Source organism: Hibiscus syriacus, unplaced genomic scaffold (genome assembly GCF_006381635.1).
Source record: "Hibiscus syriacus cultivar Baekdansim isolate YM2019G1 unplaced genomic scaffold, ASM638163v2 tig00110890_pilon, whole genome shotgun sequence".
In the NCBI taxonomy this organism is placed as follows: Eukaryota; Viridiplantae; Streptophyta; class Magnoliopsida; order Malvales; family Malvaceae; genus Hibiscus; species Hibiscus syriacus.
This window is the reverse complement of record NW_024062900.1, coordinates 15,091,283-15,112,081: the sequence shown is the minus strand read 5'-3', so window position 1 is coordinate 15,112,081 and position 20,799 is coordinate 15,091,283. Positions and strand designations below refer to the sequence as shown.

Here is a 20,799-nt window from a genome sequence, read left to right as displayed (position 1 = left end):
GAGTCGTGGGAGGTCGGGGTTGAGTCGGCGGAAGATATTGGATCTGTTGATGGCAGCGAGCACGACAACAATGGCCGGAACGAGGCGAAACGGTGGACGATGGATTGAGGACGGAGTTATATCGGGTTATCTTTTTTGAGGGAAAATTTTAGGAATTTTAAGTATTTCACTGGGGGAATTTGGTTTTGGGTATATAACCCGAGCCTAGTGGCTAGGGCATAGGCACCCATGACCCTAGGGTCAGGGTTCAAGCCCCTCAACCACCCTAATCCCATTTTTAATAATTCAAGATTAAGTCCTTGAACTTCCCACAAGTTCCAAAATCGAGCTATAACTTTTAAAAATTTACAATTTTGTCCTCAATTTTTTCCTTGGTTACAACTTTAATTAAATAAAAATCTAGGGGTGTGACAAAATTAATGACCAAAATAAGACAAATTGAAAATAAAACGATGCTCAGTGTAGTTAACCCAAAATATAAAGATAAAAATCCACCAATATGTTTCCGGTCATACAATCAGGATTTTCCGCTAATAAAGTTTCAGCTTAGAGTAAATTTTGAATGAACATACAAGATCATGAAAGCAACAAAACGCCATTTTAAAAGTTCATCAGTAGATGCAGCTGCAGACTCTAAAATATCATTACTTCACAATGCATATCTTAATAACTGAAGCAGCACCGATGCGGTGAAGTACAACGGCGGCATCCCCGGGCTTGCATAACCCCTTCACCGTAGCTGATTTCAGTGCCGCTTCCAAGATAACCTCGGTGGATTCAGCATCAGTTGCCTTTGCTGAGCCTTCTGCCAGTATAGGAACCAAGCCCCTATATATCAGACTGTGTCTTGCCGGCCGTTCGTCGCTGCAGGTCCAATCGAATGAATCAGTTGTCAATACAGGGACAACCACCGACAGGATTGGAACGGCCGGTCTGTACTTGGCAACCAACTTGGCTGTTGTTCCACCACGAGTTAGAACGACGATGAGTTTGGCTTTAGCCTTGTTAGCTGTTCGTACAGCAGACGATGCAAGACTTTCCAATGGGCTCATCGGAAGTGGGGTTGATCGGATCATTTCTTTAAAGATTGCATCATAGTCAAGGGAGGATTCTGCCTCGATACAAATTCGAGCCATGATCTTTACAGCAAGCTCCGGATATGCCCCAGCAGCACTCTCACCACTGAGCATGACACAATCCGTACCATCGAGGACAGCATTAGCAACATCAGTAGCTTCAGCTCGGGTTGGCCTTGGAGACTTGATCATAGATTCAAGCATTTGAGTGGCGGTAACAACTGGCTTGCCTGCTAGATTACACTTGTATATCATCATCTTCTGGGCTAGGAAGATTTTCTCCACCGGAATCTCCATTCCGAGATCACCACGTGCAACCATAAATGCATCAGTCTCACGCAAGATCTCATCGAAGTTGACGACACCCTCCTGGTTCTCAACCTAGAAGAATCACAATAAACATAGTACCTGTTAGTCTAAAATGAGAAACACAACTCATCATAGCCGATGAAAAGCAATGTCAAAGAAGGCAACCAATGGCATATAAGTTTAGGAAATTTATAAACATCATTAGCACAGTATAATATACAATTTAAGAGAACTTAAGTTGCTTCTCATTGGCACAAATATGTCAGCCTAAGATGGCATTGCATAAAGAAACCACATAGAATCTTCTCGATAATCACGATTCAAAGGTGAAACTAAGAAGATACCTTCGACATCAATTGAATCTGCTTTGCATGGGAACCAAGAACCTTACGAACATTAACAAGATCAGACCCTTTGCGCACAAATGAAAGAGCAATCATATCGATACTGTTGGGAACTCCCCATCCTAAGATATCTTCCTTATCCTTCTCTGTGAGTGTGGGAAGATCCACCACAACACCGGGAAGGTTGACATTTTTCCGCTCACCGAGCATAGCAGTGTTTTCACAGCGGCATCTCACGGTTCCAGCAGAAGGATCACAGGCTAACACTGTCAGTGTGATCGTACCATCCGCGCACAAAATGGTGTTTCCAGGTTTCAGATCAACAGCCAACTTTTTGTAGCTCATGCAGATCATATTCTCATCTCCCTTGATGTCATAATCAGTAGTTACAGTAATTTCTTGGCCCTCCTTAAGTTGAACAGGTTTCCCATCCTTAAGGAATCCAGTTCGAATCTCAGGACCCTGCAACAACAACAAAGGCAATCAAAACACAAACTACCACCTCAACAATGGAAAACAAACCACCTTAAAACAAAGACAAAATAAAACCCATACATTCTTATGACCTATGTTATCCAAACTCGGGCTTAAGTCTAGGATGCATGTCATATCGACGTGTCTGACAGCCGAACATGGCTGTTCCAAGAAGAACCAAGAGTCTGTAACCTTTTAATTTAACTCAGTTTTAAATTGCAGCCTCATAGTAACATTTTTCAAGGTCACCGCAACACCCTATCCGCAACATAGAAACATAGTTATTTTTAGGAAATAAATCACTTCATAATGTCCGCAAGATACTGTAGCTGCAACTGCAACATAGTACTATGTTTAAACATCTTTAAACATTACAAACAAAAATCCAAATTGCCGTTCCTGGTTACTAACTTAGATAATTTCTGCGCTCAGAATCAAGTATGGGAGCGGGTACTGGAAGGTGCGGGCGCATCCTCTGAAATTTCAAATCCTTAAATAGTATAAATATTTTCTTCGTACATTGATGATCCAATTTAGCACCCTTAAAATTTTATAATTCCGTACCCATTAAATATTTAATATAACTTCCTGAGTCTTTACCCCTAACATAAATTTCAGGGTCCGGAATTTGTCAAATGTCTCAAAACGATTTCTTTACTAAATATGGCCCCTTTTTTCCATTCAAAGGACACAGATAATGTTAAAACCGGAAAACTAGGGAGATAATGGATTAGGGTAAAGGAACCTTGGTGTCAAGCATGACGGCGCAGAGAATGCCGGTATTATGCATAGCAGCCCTGAGATTGTTCAAGGTCTCCTGGTGATACTCATGGCTGCCATGAGAGAAATTGAAGCGAGCAACGTTCATCCCCGCCCTCAGCAGCTTCTCGATCATCGGCACTGATCGTGATGCTGGACCCAATGTACACACGATTTTGGTTTTGGGGATACGAGCGTCATTCGGTTGCTCCTTCAAGATCCCATCAATGTCTATATTCGCCATTTCCTTTGTTTGGCTCACTTACTCAACAACAATACCTGCACTCATTATCAAACAAATCAAAATCACGTTGAGAAAAAAAAAAGAAGGGGAAGAAAACGGTAAGCAGAAAACAGAAGAACAAGGAAAACAAGTGAATCGTTGTCCGTTGAAAAGAAGTACCCAAGGTTCAGGAAGATTATTTAGCCAGATGAGGAACATCACAACAACAGAGATGGGTTTTGGGATATATAATCAAATCAAAACAAATATAAGCAAACAGAAATCAAAGTACAAAAAAATGCATGTTCATTTAGACTGACAATGAGATACCTTAACAAAAAAGGGGGGAATCTGGGTTTTGGAGAAGAGAACAGTGGGTGGTTGTGGTGGTGGGATTTGTAGTGTGATAGGAAGAACTGGAGGAGGAATAGTAAGGACACGTGGTTGTAGCATATGGCACAAAGCCGTTGTGTGCTATCTAGAGCACAAAATGAAATGAAATGAGATGAGATGAGACCTTAGTGCTATGTGTTACTTTTATCGACCATTTTTACCACATTCTTAGATGGGGAAGAGTAGATGGCGGTGGGGTCGGTGGTTTTATAACAATGGGCGTTTCCCATCGTTTTTGGATCACCGACTCTGTGGGCAACGCCAATCGATTCCCCCAGTGCAATTTGCTTCGCCTCAAAAGTATGGTTTTTAAAACCGGACCGATTAGCGAACCGGTCATGTCGGTTTATTGGTTCAATCGATTGAACTGGTCCGACCGGTCGAAAGAATCGGACGACATCATAATTATTTAAAAAATTAAATAAAAATATCAAAATATTTAATAAAAAATAATTTTTTATATCACAAGTCATATTCAAAACAACTCATAACATATATAAATTAAAACCATAATAAATGAAAAATGATTCAAATTACTACAACATAATATTTAAGATAACACATATTAAATAATAAATATAATTATATAACTACAATTAAAAAATAAATTTGGAGTTAAAAAAATCATAACAAAATGATATTGTTTGGTTTAATTTTTTTTTTAAAAACAATGACACATGGCTAAGAAACATAGAAGAACATCCCAAAAGTCTAAAGAGTAAAAATATAAGAACAAAACATCTCACAGAAACATAGAAGCGCATCACAACTAACTTCTATAAATAATATAGGTAATTTGACATTCAAAATCATGGAGACTTTTGGTGAGCATTGAGTGAACTATTCTTTCACTTCAATTAAGCTCGAATTTTAGGCTTCAATCGAGCTTCTAATTTTTTTTTGAGTTCAAGTTTCAATATTATATTTCGAGTTTGAGTTGAACTTGATAATTTTTAGCTTGTGAGTTTGAGTTGAGTTGAATTTACTTTTAAAGTTTTCAAGTTCGAGTCGAGCTCAGCAATACTCGAGTTCGACTTGGCTCGTTTAACAAACGACGTTGTTTTGTTTAATTTTTTTAAAAAAAAAGATATCAAAAATCCCGATTTTTCCCGGTTTTTTCCAGTTTTTAGCCGGTCTGGTTCGAACGGTTCAGCGGTTCTAACCGATTCACTAATAACGGTTTAACCGATTTAGATTGAACCGAACTAAACAATAATTTCCGATTGAACCGATTAAACCGACCGATCCGATCTAATTTTCAAAACAGAGCTCAAAAGTACATCTACTCTTTCTTTTCTTTCTTTCTTTCTTTCTTTCTTTTTTGTTTTTCGTTTTTTTTACTTTTCCCCTATGTTCTACTTAAGCTTTATTTGTTTTCCGAGCTAATATATTTAATTATAGAAGTATTGATAATTTTTCTTTCCACTAGTTTTTTTATTCAATTAAAATGATTATAAAATAATATTTATTCTAAATATTATCAATAATTTAATAATTATTAAATCACTTTACTATAATTATTAGTGTTAGAACTCGTAATTTCGAAGAACAACAACAGATCCTTAAATTTAAAGTAACAGAATAATTATTAATTTTATGAAAATAATAAAATAATGATTCAATTAATAAATTTTATTAAGCGACTAACGGTAGTTTGACGTCACTTATAGTGTAATACTTTTAACAAATTATTTTCTACCAATAAAATAATGAGACTTGATATCTTTTTATTAATATGGAAAAACCTGAAAATAATAATATAAAATTAAAATATTAATGATCAAATTAAAATCTTTCATAATTAAGTAGTCGCAAGTATAATTTACCCATAATATTACTAATTAAACAAATTAATTCATATTTAAATTTAATATTATCAATCGGTCTTCAATTTTGAAATTAAATAAGTAGAGAATTAAAGTCCTAAAATCAGAAGCAAAGAAATCAAATTTTACAAGTTTAAAGAGTAAAGGGACTGGAGGAAAAATTAAACCATGATATAAAAAGTATGGAACAATAATTGGACCCGTCGTGCTAATATGAGGTAGTTATGTTGTCAGGCGCTTAAAAAATGGTTAATATACAGTGTGATCGGTTAAATAAGTGACCGGTTAAAATTTAGATCGGTTATGTTATATTATTTAACCGAAAATATTATCAAGTACAATAACATATTAGGTAACGCTTATATAATGTAATAGATAGCGCTTATATAATAAAATAGGTATTTAACCGGAAATATTATTAAGTACAATAACATATTAGGTAGCGCTTATATAATGTAATAGGTAGCGCTTATATTGACTTATTTTATAAGTAAATCGGTATATTTATATTGGTAACATTGCAAATTTACATATTACATTATAATTATCGGTTTCGATATTTTTTAGATCGATACTTTTTATAAATGTATCGACACTATATGCGTTCACCTTTTGTCAATTATAGACCGGTTTTATCATATTTTTACATGTTATATTATTATGGATCGATACATTTTTATAAAATATCGACACTTTATTGGCGCTATAACTTCTTCTCTTATTAATTCCAAAAGTGTCGATACTTATAATAAATTATCGACACTTTCAACATATCCGGTAGCGCTTTACTTGTTTTGTCATTTCGAGAACGGTTTTGTCATATTTTTACCTGTTATATTGTTATGGATCGATACATTTTTATAAAGTATCGACACTTTATTGGCGCTATAAATTCTTCTCTTTTAAATTCCAAAAAGTGTCGATACTTATAATAAATTATCGACACTTTCAACATAACCGGTAGCGTTTTACCTGTTTTGTCATTTCAAGACCGGTTTTGTCATATTATTACCTGTTATATTGTTATGGATCGATACATTTTTATAAAATATCGACACTTTATTGGTGCTATAACTTCTTCTCTTTTAAATTCCAAAAGTGTCGATACTTATAATAAATTATCGACACTTTCAACATAACCGGTAGCGCTTTACCTGTTTTGTCATTTCGAGACCGGTTTTGTCATATTTTTACATGTTATATTGTTATGGATCGATACATTTTTATAAAGTATCGACACGTTATTGGCGCTATAACTTCTTCTCTTATTAATTCCAAAAGTCGATACTTATAATAAATTATCGACACTTTCAACATAACCAGTAGCGCTTTACCTGTTTTGTCATTTCGAGACCGGTTTTGTCATATTTTTACATGTTATATTGTTATAGATCGATACATTTTTATAAAGTATCGACACTTTATTGGCGCTATAACTCTTCTCTTTTAAATTCCAAAAGTGTCGATACGTATAATAAATTATCGACACTTTCAACATAAACGGTAGCGCTTTACCTGTTTTGTTATTTCGAGACCGGTTTTGACATATTTTTACCTGTTATATTGTTATGGATCGATACATTTTTATAAAGTATCGACACTTTATTGGCGCTATAACTTCTTCTCTTTTAAATTCCAAAAGTGTTGATACTTATAATAAATTATCGACACTTTCAACATATTCGGTAGCGCTTTACCTGTTTTGTCATTTCGAGACCGATTTTGTCATATTTTTACCTGTTATATTGTTATGGATCGATACATTTTTATAAAATATCGAGACTTTATTGGCGCTATAACTTCTTCTCTTTTAAATTCCAAAAGTGTCGATACTTATAATAAATTATCGACACTTTCAATATAACCGGTAGCGCTTTACCTGTTTTGTCATTTCGAGACCGGTTTTGTCATATTTTTACATGTTATATTGTTATGGATCGATACATTTTTATAAAGTATCGACACGTTATTGGCGCTATAACTTCTTCTCTTTTAAAAAAGGTAAAATTTACCTGATATGTTGAAAGTGTCCATACTTTTTATAAAAAGGATCCATACTTTTTTTTAAGTTATATAATTTATGTTTCAATTTTTTTTAATAGTGTTTCATGTTTTCCACCAATAATATTAATTTAATAATTTCATTTAAACAAAAAATTATTTGATTGTTATGATATTTTATAAAATATTATTTACAATTTAAATTTAACAATATGTTTAGGTAAAAAATGTATTGACACATATTTAGGTAGTTATTGCACATACATAAATACGTACTGCGAATTTAATGTTGTACCAACCCTTTAACTACCATTACCAATACCACATCCTATTGAAAGCAGCACGACTGAAACATGTTCAAAATGAACCTTTGCTTACATCTCCATCAACTCCGGGACCACTGAACTTGCACAACAAAATTTTTGCCATGGATCATACTGATGTAGACAATGTTAAGCCAACTGAGGAATGCCATGAAGTACATAATGTTGATGAATCTGACATATTGGTTGGTCATCTCTTCTGTTCACGTGATCAAGCTTGGTACTTTTACAAGGGATTCACACGGGAACATGGGTTTAGTGCACGTAAGGGAACAACACGGCTTGACGTGGAAGGGAATGTGAAGACACAAGAATTTTGTTGTTCCAAAGAAGGGTTTCGGGATCAAAAGTCAATACTGTTGATCGTCAACGTGCTCATACGCCAGTCACAAGAACAGGATGTAAGGCTAGAGTCTTAGTTACAGCAACAAATACAAACGATTAGTGGGTTATAAGTAAGTCTGATCAGAAACATAATCATGCATTGTGCACACCTGCTATGACACCATTTATGCGTTCTAATAGAACTATAAGTAAGGCTGATATCGATGAGGCAATAACATTGAAAGAGGTCAGTGTTGGCACGTCACAAGTAATGAACTATTTAACGCAGCAGGCAGGGGGCTATCATAATGTTGGATTTACACATAAAGACCTCTACAATGCACTTCAAAGAGGTAAAGCAAAGGAAATCGTCGATGGGGATGTGAATGCGCTTATTGCCTACTTTGATTATAAGAAACATGATGATCCCGGGTTTTTTATGACATACTCGGTAGACAAATCGGGGGCATTGTATAATCTTATTTGGTCGGATTCTACATCGAGATCGGATTACACATGCTTCGATGATGTAATTACGTTCGACACAACGTACAAAGATAATTTGTATGGTCGACCAATTATGCCTATTTCGGTGTCAATCATCACCATAACACAATTGTGTTTGCCACTGCCATAATCGCTGACGAGACGTCTCAATCTTTCGAGTGGGTGCTACAGAATGTTTTAGAAGCCATGATGAATAAATCACCTATTTCAGTTGTCACCGATGGGGATAGGGCAATACAGAGGGCTATCAGATCTGTTATCCCTTATGCTAAGCACATATTATGTTCTTGGCATCTTTCTCGCAATGCATAAGCTAACATTGGTGACCCAAAGTTTACAGCAGCATTCTCAAAATGCATGGCTTCCTGGTGGACAACCGAGGAATTTGATATTCAATGGTGTTCGGTTGTTTCAGAATTCAACGTCCAAAAGAATCCATGGGTGATTGAGAAGGGAAATACACGACACTTATGGGCACAAGCATACCTATCCGGTCAATTCTTTGCTAATATTCGCTCAACACAAAGGTGCGAGTCTATGAATGCTTCACTAGCGATTGCACTGAAACACAAGAAGATATATTTAGATGTTGTTCGTGCAATTGAAGATGGAATTAGTAGAATGCGTATGAACGAGTTGAAAGCGGATTACTTAAATTCCCATACGAAGCCCTTCCAGATCACAAAACTGGTCGACCTTGAAAGGCATTCCGCTGCGATTTTTACCCGCGAATCTTTTCGTGCGTTCCAAGATGAACTTATACGGGAGACATTGTACCGGATTGAGGCAGAGATTAAGTCCTTATCAGATGAATGTCAACATTATATTTTGTCAAAGTACGTAGAAAAAAATAGGAAATTTGAAATTAGTTTTAATTCTCGTACGAAAACTCTAATTTGCTCCTGCAAAAAATTCGAGACCGTTGGACTTCCGTGTCGCCATCAACTTCACATTTTGAAGCACTTGGATTACACATATTTGCCCGGGACTTTGATTCAAAGTAGGTGGACTAATGATGCGAAGGCTTCTGCACCCAGTTATGTTGACATGAATGTGTCTCCAGAAGTGAATAGATGGCAATGTTCGCTGCTCTACGTTCAACGTCAAGTAGGTTATGCTACATTGCATCAAAGATAGACGAGTCTTTCAAAACCGCAAGAGATGAGATGAAAAAACTAATAGAAGAATTAGAAAGCTCATTTGGTTTGAATGATTCAGTCAACCAGAGCATTGTAGTAAACAATGTTCGTGACCCTCAACGAAAACAACGCAAGCGAAAAGAAGTGCCAAAGAACAAGGTCGAGAAGAAAATTAGGCGATGTGGGTACTGCAACGGTGAGGGATATAACAAACTAACATGTCCTCAAGTCAAGCTCAGTTTGAGTACAAGCACACAACCTACATCAACTGATTTTTTCGAAGACGGAATGGAATGACAACAATCTCCATATATCGTAAGTATCAACATGACTCCTCTCCTATTGTGTATAAGATGTGCATATAAATATTGAATGAAGGAAGAAAAACCGCGTTACTTAAAAGTATGGACACAATATTAAAAAGTGCTGATATAGGTTGTAGACCTATTCTCTCATAAAACCGGTATATTTATACCGGTTATATTAAAAAATTACCTATTACATTATAATTGTGGGTTCCGATGTTTTTTTAATCGACACTTTTTGAAAAGGCATCGATATTTTTTTCATTCATTCTAGACATAAAGTAGCTGTCGATATAGGTTGTATACCTATTCTCTCATAAAACCGGTATATCTATACCGGATATATTACAAAATTACCTATTACATTATAATTATGGGTTCTGATTTTTTTTCAATCGACACTTTTTGAAAAGGTATCGACACTTTATACTGATATTTTTTTGGGTATAATGAAAATTTACCCATTACAATATAATTATCGGTTCCGATGTTTTTGGGGTCGTTACTTTTTATATATTGATTGACACTTTATGGGAGACTTTAAGTTTGGATACATTTGCAACCAGATGTAAAATACATTAATAACTAGTATTGATATTTCAACAATCCTCAAATGTATATGTATACAGAGACTCAAATATGGAATAATTAATGAAAATATACATACAATATAATCAAACCAAAAGATACATACACAACAATGTTCAAATAATGTACCGACAAACGAAATTAATTCGATGAAAAAGGGTTATTTCTAACGAAGTCCGGAACATTAGGGGCCTTCAACAAATTTTCCAAATACTCTCGTATGTTTCCGCCTTTTTCTGAGGACATACATAAATAATTTCAATTATCAAACTAATGAGGTGCAATTTTACTAACAATTAACTAAATCCGCATAAGCATGAATAAATTGAATGTCATACCTAGAGCATTATCGTTCAAATGGGAATCAACGTGAAAGGTATGTGGACATATGTAATTGTATTTCTATATAAACACATAAGTTGTTAAAATAATCAATGTCTGAACACATGTTCAACTGGAAAAATATATTGCATAAATGCAACTTACCGGATTATAAATCATTTTTTTCGCTGAATCATCGACCAAAAGTGTATTTAGCTCGTTAAAATCAGGACACGCGTTCCAAACATCATTGAGATATTTACAATAGGTAACATTATCGTATGTTTTGCATTTTGCTTGATCCTGTTCACAAACAGTCGAACATAAATATGTAGGAATCATAGACAACGAAAAGTCAGTAAACTGTAATGACATTCATCTTACCCAATCGAATAGAAAATGCTCAGAAAATAAAGGTAGTTTCTCAAGTACACGGTCGACGTTATGCCTGAGATTGTAATCAAGTTTGAATGTTAACATTCAAATGTATATTAACGATTTTGACTACAGTAATTCAATTGATCCAAACATGTTCTAACCTCATCTTTGAAGACCAAAGGGCAACAACAAAATTGTCGACACAAAATTGCATAAATTCAAATAATCATGTTCTGAGGACAACATCTACAACATGAAGAAAATGAGATTAAAGTTATACGCTTATATGTTAAAATAATGGATACAAAAGAATAGAATTAAAACCTGCAGGGAGTCTTGGGATGTAGGCAAGGACACCATTGAGATCAAAAATTAAAAGTTTTCTTGAAGGCGGCGTTGCAGACACGATATAATTGTTTGGATCATCATCATCATCATCATCGTCATCTTCACCGTCATCTTCATCTTCATTGACCGCTTGGTTGTCCACACCTGTTAAAAGAAAATACAATACAGTTCAAAATGTGTAAATGCTTAGAAACATAAATAATGAATTAGGGTTGAATTACCTAACTCGTTTGATGTCGTTGACATAATTCGTCACGCAACATGGAGACTTCATCGCGCAATGATGAAATATCGGCTCGCATTCCACTCACAAGGGAATCAATATGCTCCCAAAAATTGACCATGTATTCCATCACGGTCTTAATTGTGACATCCTCTACAACTGGAGCTTCTTCCATCATTGCGTCTCCAATTGGTTGCTCTTCTTCATGGCCAATGGGGTATATTTCCTCCCTCTCTTGATATAATCCGACCTCCTTGACACGCTTCCAACCGAGTTTTTCAACAAAATCATATCCCGCTTTTTTAATAAATAACATGTCAATCTTACGGGTTAATCGAACAGGGGCGTCATGCGAAAAATCAACTTCTTTCTTCTTCAACAGATGGGTGATGACACATCCATATGGTAGTGAAGTTGAAATTGTTGCTCCCTTTGTGACCATATATACAATTGTATTAAATATGAGTTTAGCAATGTTTGGAGCCGTTTTGGATTTGGATTTATACTCTGCTATCTACCAATAATCGCTGTCTCGAAGCGTTGAATGTTTTCCCCCACTAGGCCGGATATACCATGTGAGCATCTTGTGAAACACTCTCGACTCTACATCTAGGTGAATTGGGCTATTTCTAGCAACCCGTTTAATTGTAGACCAATCTACATCATTTTCATCTGAATCCCCTTTATTCGCTACACCTAAACCCTCCGCAATAGTTTCCGGAGATATATATATATCCTTCCCCATGACATGTGTATTAATTCCTATTATATTAGTCTTATTAGGCTCGTGCTGTAAGGAAGCATTGTTGTAGAAGACTCTAACTAGGTTGGGGTAATATTTTGGTTCTACACCAAGGAATTCAAGCCAACCCCAAGATTTAAATGTGGATTTAAAACTAAATGCATATTTATCATCAAACAAGAAACCCAGGTCAATGACACGTTCAGGACGAATCTTCCTTACTTTAAAACTCATCTTCCATCTTTGTTTCTCCATATCGGATCTAATGTTCAGAGTTTCGAAGGACCTGATTTCCTCAGAAGAATCGTTTATTTCAGAAGGAGGTTGTGGTTGAGAAGAACTGGGTTAAGAAGAGCATTGAGAAAGACCGCGCTTCTGACGCTGACGTTTTGGAGCCATTTTGGTTGGATGCTATTACAATTGGAACACAAACATTCAGGAAAAAAACTCCAATATAGAAATTAATCAAACCCATAAAATATCGATACATTTACCTGAATATCTGATCTTCACTGTTATGATAACGCTAGTATTCTTCGGATAGGAAGAGTTCTCTTCTGCCTGCTTGCCTTTAGTAAAAGTTTAGGGTTTGTCGATTTAGAGTTTGTATACTATATATAATATAATGAACGGGGGAAAAATACTCGATATTTAAAAATAGTATCGACACAAAATTAAAAAGTGTCGATATATATATTACACCTATTCTCTCATAAATCTGGTATACTTATACCGGTTAGATTGAAAAATTACCTATTACATTATATTTATGGGTTTCGATGTTTCTGGGATCGACACCTTTTATATATGGATTGACACTTTATGGTTGCACCCTGTTTGCCATTCATTCTGGACCAATAATATCAACACAAAATTAAAAAGTGTCGATACATATATTACACCTATTCTCTCATAAATCCGGTATACTTATACCAGTTAGATTGAAAAATTACCTATTACATTATACTTATGGGTTTCGATGTTTCTGGGATCGACACCTTTTATATATGGATCGACACTTTATGGTTGCACACTGTTTGCCATTCATTCTGGACCAATAGTATCGACACAAAATTAAAAAAGTGTCGATACATATATTACACCTATTTTCTAATAAATCTGGTATACTTATACCGGTTAGATTGAAAAATTACCTATTACATTATACTTATGGGTTTCGATGTTTCTGGGATCGACACCTTTTATATATGGATCGACACTTTATGGTTGCACCCTGTTTGTCATATTGTAAATTTACCTTTTGCTTTAAAGTTAATTTTGTAGTTATTGTACATACCCTCAATATGGAATGGCTATTCAGTCTCGCACATGATGACATTTGGTATAATACAGACAACAATCTCCATATATAGTAAGTATCAACATGACTCTTAATGTGTATAAGAAACATGTCCTGTACAACAACCTACTGCTAACTTTTCTCATCTCATTCATAATTACATTCACATACAAAATTATAATCGTATACAAAATTATAAATCTAATACAAAATTAACCCTACATTTACATCATTGCATCCTTTTGTTATTCTTATGTCTCATGGCAGCTTTTGTTATCTCCTGTCTTCGTTGATTTTGATTGTGGCTTACGAGATCGTTTAATATTCGCGATCGATCCCACTCTCCAACAACCTATATTCAAATTGTCAAAACGTTAAGTATTGTAAACTACATGATTCAATCTACGACATTTAACAATTTTACCACAAACGAATTTTTTCTTTCCACTTACAAAATCACCAGTTGCCCCTGTAGAACCGATCGATTCCATCCACATCATCACATACATGCCGCAATCATGTCTGTTACAAAATTTGAAAACCACACATGTCAATTATGATGAATCCTGCATAAATTAAGCTTTTTATTTATGATAACATCTCATACCCATTCAATTGCTTATTCTTCTTATGCTCCAGAAATTTGAAATTTTTCAAGGGAAACTTTCCTAGAGATCCACAGTATTCAACCCAAATGCGTTTCTTATTATAAAAATCTAATATTTTAATCTGCATTAAAAAAGAAGAAGTTATGATCCAAAAAAGTTATGCATTATAATTTACATAATGTCCTTTCATACATACATACATACCAATCTCTTAGCATCCTTCACTCTCTGTTTAGTTGCTTTAGATGTAAACATACTATCATATATTGTTGCAACACGATCTACCATATCCAACACCAACAGATACCAATGTGAATTATGGTAGTTTATTGTGATTATGATCTGCAACAAATTTCACACCCAATTTGACAAAATTCAACATTCTATATCCGAAAACAACATTTGCAATTGGTATGGTGTCTTACCTTCTCACAGTCGGTGAATTTCACATAGTTATCCAATATGGGACCCCAGAAGGTAGCAATACTCTCAACACTTTCTTTCATATTGGCATCCAACGCCTGATGCTGCAATTACGCAACAAACATTATTAATTTACCGTCTATAACACTACTTATCTCCATTTATTAATTTAACTCACCGCTAAGTGGTATGGAAGGTAGTCAATCCTCCGGAGTGACTTTTGAGAATCATAGCATACTGTCCAGGCGAGCAAATCAATAACCTAACAAAATTAATTACACAATCAGAACATATTCAATAAGTTTTAACATTTTATACTTTCTATTTACCACACTGCCAACCCATTCCGTAGGCTTCAACGTTGCAACGTCGTATACAGTAGCGAATTGATTTCCCATTGAGATTACAGAATATCTGTATGAATCATTAGGATTAATATGTTGTCATGAAATATTTAAATATCACTCACAAAGCAATATATTTCACTTACCCTGATTCTAACTCACTATTCCATAAATAATCACAAATTGCAGCTTCGATGTCATCAATTCCGCTTGGAATATCCGTTTTTTCAACCTATAATTTTGCATACAAATTTTTGTCACAACAACATAATAAAGAACAAATTAAGTTTTATTTTATTCAACTTATCTTCTGCTTCTTTTTCTGGGGTGCAGGACATTCCGAATCCAAATCTCCTGCCATAACACTCTCCGGTGTATAAATGACATCGACTTCCTTCCTCCTCATTTCTTCCATCTCTTCTTCTTCCTTCTCCCTCTTTTCTTCCATCTCTTCTTGTTCCTCCTCCCTCTTTTCTTCTTCATATTTTTTCAGTTCATCGTATTTTTTCTCTACATAGTTCTTCATCTCTTTTATTTCACCCTTCAATTGATCTCCTTCATCCAAGTATTTATCAACCACCCCCTTTACCCCCGTAAGTTTACTCCTCAATTCCACAACCTCCTTCACCACTCCCTCAATTTTTTCACCCGTCACCATCTTAAGATCACCCCTGAACACCTCAACTTCTTTCACCACTTCACCCCTCAACACCTCAACTTCTTTCACCACTCCATCTATTTTTCCTTCCACTACCCCCTTATGACTCTCAAGTGTATCTTCGACTCTATCAAGTTTCTCTTCGACTATTGATTGTCTTTGCATGATATAAAATTGGATTTTTTTGATATCAACCAATTCAGACATCAAAATGTCGAAGTTACTCTGTTTTCCCTCACCGTCATCCCCCAATACAACCATCTCTCCTTTCTTCTTCTCTACCTCCACTACCTCCTCTACATCCTTGCCAATAACCTTCAAAATTAAATTACAATATTAAGACATTGATTATATTCTTAATATTATTTAATTACATTTATTACCCTTTCTTGCTTCTTCGCTCTATCCAACTTCAACTTCACCATCACTCTAACCACCTCTTCCTTCCCCCATCCACGGATGCGTGCCACTCCGGTTCTTTCATAAGCTGGCACTGCCTCACAGCCCGACCAAAAATCGAACAGTGCAACCTGCATTTATAATAAAATTTATATTTTTATATAATAACTATACTATCATTTTATATAAAAACACAAAAAAGTTATTCAACTCATTTACCTATAAGATTGCTATGCACCTTTTGAGGTATCTCTGGCTGCCCTTTTTAAAGGTGATTATTGATTCAATCAATCTCGAATGGATATATTCAGCCCAATTGAATTCACCCTTCAAGCCTTCATCGCAAATGAGCTTCATATATTCCTTGTTCATTGACGTATTACCCGTTGGACAAAGAAAGATACCGACAAGGTATAATAGAACTCTGGCCTTCAGCTCATCCCCCCCGTAAAATCCACTTTTTATTTTCTCTTCAATTTCAGCATATGTCACCTTCTGCTTCAAACTATATTTGGAGGCAAGTGCTTTCCAGTCCTTACTCTTACAGACTTCTACAACACTTTTGCCTTCATTTTTTACCCCCAATACGGCTGCAGCACATGGGATCCCGAGAGGAAATGAAAAATCACCATACTTAGCAATACATTGTCTAACATCAAATTGCGCCATCAAGGATCGACACAATTCCCTCCGAATAGGTCGATCCCTTACTCCTACCAACGATCCAAAACCTATTTCTCCCAGCACATTCAACTGACCCTTCTCCTTAAGGTGTTTAATTAATGAATTCACCCTTTTAATACTGCATATTGTCGACACTTCCTATATTTTTTAACAATATATAATGTTATAGTTCTTATATATTTTGTATCAACGTATTTACAAGTTTAATGAATACCTTATTTTCATGTGTTTTCCTCCGTTCTTTGTATTCTTTACTATCATTCCTTGACTGTGTGATGTAAGGTTCCTTTTCAGCATCACTCATCGAATTCCATTTGGACCTCACATCTTCTGTCACCTAATATTAAACATAAACGTTTCTTAATCAATACATTAACACTAAATAATACTCAATGTCAATTTCATTTTATATACCGAACCGCTCTGTGTGCCATATTCCTTCATCCTTTTGCATTCGGCCATACTGTCAACATTTAAAATTTGTAATCAATTTAAAGTTTATCGATACTTTAATCCAATTACCATTTCAACAATAATAACAAAAAGACATTGATACGTACTAGAAGTACATATATCCACCCTTTGGTTGCTTTCGAGTCTCGGCCTCAATTTCAAAGTCATATGCGCCACCAAAAATTTTCCAACCCATTGACTCCATTTTTCCTGGCCTTTATATATCAGTTTACGCAAATCAAATTATTTTGTTACATACACTTTATTCAATATTCAAATATAGATAACTACTCTTGTGGTAAAACGGTTTTCTTCAAAAGAATTTGAATGGCCACTACAAAATATGTCGGCACATTTATACAACCTATAATATCATTTTCTACCTATAATATTTAATAAAAGTATCAACATTTATATTTTTCCTTGAATATCACTTTCTACCTGCAATCGGTCCCAAATGCTTCTTTACTCCAAAACCCCAAATAACACATAAAAACCCTATCGCGATTACTGTAATAATAAAAAATTAGGGTTTCGACAACATACTTTTCGATTCGACTGCAGCAACAAACAAACAAACTTCGCTTTAGAAACGCCTTCTGAAATGCAACAACAATTACGCTTCGATTTCAAAAACTCGTCTGTTCTATCTATTTTCAGAGGATATTTAGCTATGATCTTTATATTTTCATCGGATATGTTATTTATATTTAATCGATACAAATACAAAAGTGTCGATACTTTTATGTCAGGTATCGATACTTTCGAAAGGATAATTACATATTTCTTTGAAAGTATCGATAATTTATTATATGTACTTACGAAAGTATTGACACTTTTAATATATCCAGTATCATTTTACAGGTTTTATCATTTTGATACCGGTTTTATCATATTTTTAGCTGTTATATCGTTGTTTGATCGATACATTTTTTAAAGTATCGACACTTTATAGGCGCTAAAACTGCTTCTCTTTTAAATTCACAAAGTGTCGATCCTTATATAAAGTTTCGACACTTTCAATATATCCGGTAGCGTTTTACCGGTTTCATCATTTTAATACCAGTTTTATCATATTTTTACATGTTATATCGTTGTTGATCGATATATTTTTTGAAAGTATCGACACTTTATAGGCGTTAAAACTGCTTCTCTTTTAAATTAACGAAGTGTCGATCCTTATATTAAAGTACCGACACTTTAAATATATTCGATACCGCTTTACCGGTTTTATCATTTCAATACTGGTTTTGTCATATTTTTACCTGTTATATCGTTGTGGATCGATACATTTTTAATTTGGATCGACACGAACCGACAAGTTAAGTTTGCCGGTTGCACAATTTTTTAATATTTCTTCATGACTTAAACATACTACATTATTATTAGTCAACATTTCCGGTAACGCTAAACCAAATTTATTAAATATATTTTAATATATTAGGTAACACCGTATATTAGTCGTTTATTAACCCGCCGTTCCTAAGACATTCCCTACTAATATGGTTAAAAGGTAAAACCAATGAAACAACGTCAATTAACTAACCGGGTTTTCAGCTACATTGCTTGATTCGATATCAGTTACATTTTTTATTAGATTTAGTTTGATTACTATTTAAGTGTATTTAATTCTATTCAATTTTAAATTTATAAGAAAAAAATCATAATTATTTGGATTTTATATATTTTTATTTAATAAAATAAATTTAAAATAGTACATAAAATAGCTTTTATAAAAAAACTAATTTAACTGATTCGGATTGATATAATTTACTTTATTCACTACATTTTGCTTGCCTTTTAAGAGCTACAAAATTGCATTAATAATCACAAACACGTGTTGAAAAATAGGAAAATGCTACACAATGGGCCCACCACTTAACACATAATATACCCACCACAGGTCTCAAGGTCTCGTGTGTGAATCTAATGGAATTATTTAAATCTATTTTGATAGTTTTATAATTAATTGCAAATAATATAAAATGTTATTATAATAAATAGATAGACATATCAAATGACGTTATTAATTATAGTGGTTAGGGGGACCGGTATTTTTTCTTGAGGTTTTCACTTTAAGCAACTACTTGCGAGTATGTGTGTGATATTACGATTAATGGCTTAACCGATAATAATTTAATAGTTAAATGCTTCAATTTAATGAAATTATTTAATCTATTTTGATATTTTTATAATTATTTTTAAATAGTCTTGTCCAATGACAAAGGTAGAATGCGATCCGTTACAAGATTCCAAAATTTAATAGTCCCACGCATGAATGCAATTTAAGTCTGTCCATGTATAATATGTGTCCAAATGATATTTACATTTAAAGAGAAAATAAACCTTTCGTTTGATTCTCGAGAAAATAATAGAGAAAGTTGTGAATGAAGATTTTGACAATATATCTAATCGCATGATTTCCTAAACCAAAAAAGCAATCAACTCCAAAGAAGAAACTTTAGTAAACAAACTAACTTCGATATAAACGGAAACGGTTCTGAGCATATGTATTATAGTTGAACTGCATTCTAGTAAAATTTGATACAATAACAATTCCTTGGTGGTTTCATCATATACGCCAGAAAGATAGCTTGAGGCAACAATTCAGCATTCCAATTGCCAGCACCAAAATCATCAAATTTATAGCACATAGGTCAAGCAAATACTTTGAACTTGTTCCAAGTATGGCAGTACGATTTGCAGAGACGACGACACACAAATAATGGAGAGAGGAAACAGAACATTATCATCATAGATCTAATGATAAAATAGACTTGAATAGATCACACCAAGACAGCAATGTCTACCATACTAATAGTCTAATACACTAGGAAATAAAAGAAACTAATGAAGAAACCATGCCTGCATATCTTCTGGATGTGCCTCTGAAACTGCAAGAGTGTAACAACCAGGGACAAATCTTCCTGGAAAGGGTTTACAGAAATTTCATACCCTTGATTATATATATAGCAAATTACCATAATCATATAGTTTTCGAAGGCATCAAAGACAGAGATGTTCTCATTGGGAGCGAACTTCTAAAATTTTAGGGAGAGACAAACTTATAAAATTCTGGAGGCAAAAACATATAATCAATAGAAAATACAAAGAAAATATCTAAAATATATGATAATTTAAAATTTTCAGGGGCGACTGTCCCCTGCCACCCTGTATCGGTCTATCCTTGATCAAAGCAATGATAGATGTAACAAACTATCAATAAACAACAGAAAAGCAGCAAATTGTAAGCATTCTCCCCTCATCAAGCATGTTTCTTTCAACAGAAGAAGTTTATAGCTCATTTCCAACAACAATGCTGAACGT

General features: G+C 34.4%; 1 protein-coding gene across 2 annotated transcripts; it reads right to left on the bottom strand.

The window, feature by feature from the left end:
• Positions 1-640: 640 nt before the first annotated feature.
• Positions 641-20,331, bottom strand: LOC120144862 (pyruvate kinase, cytosolic isozyme). Of its 2 annotated transcripts, XM_039158825.1 has the most exons (5): positions 20,321-20,331; positions 10,631-10,635; positions 2,949-3,241; positions 1,730-2,191; positions 641-1,457 (listed from the first exon to the last, which is right to left on the bottom strand). In XM_039158825.1, the coding sequence occupies exons 3-5, from the start codon at positions 3,204-3,206 to the stop codon at positions 645-647; spliced, it is 1,533 nt and encodes a 510-aa protein (XP_039014756.1). In that variant the 5' UTR covers positions 3,207-3,241; positions 10,631-10,635; positions 20,321-20,331; the 3' UTR covers positions 641-644. The 2 variants fall into 2 exon arrangements, with proteins under 2 accessions (XP_039014756.1, XP_039014757.1); XM_039158826.1 differs by lacking the exons at positions 10,631-10,635; positions 20,321-20,331 and adding an exon at positions 3,516-3,623.
• Between the last annotated feature and the right edge of the window lie 468 nt (positions 20,332-20,799).

Excerpts from the sequence above, each read along its gene's own strand:
- LOC120144862 (XM_039158825.1), bottom strand. The coding sequence starts at position 3,206 with ATGGCGAATATAGACATTGATGGGATCTTGAAGGAGCAACCGAATGAC. Across the intron at positions 2,192-2,948 it reads CCGTCATGCTTGACACCAAG|GGTCCTGAGATTCGAACTGG; the intron begins GTTCCTTTACCC and ends TTGTTGTTGCAG. Across the intron at positions 1,458-1,729 it reads AGATTCAATTGATGTCGAAG|GTTGAGAACCAGGAGGGTGT; the intron begins GTATCTTCTTAG and ends TGATTCTTCTAG.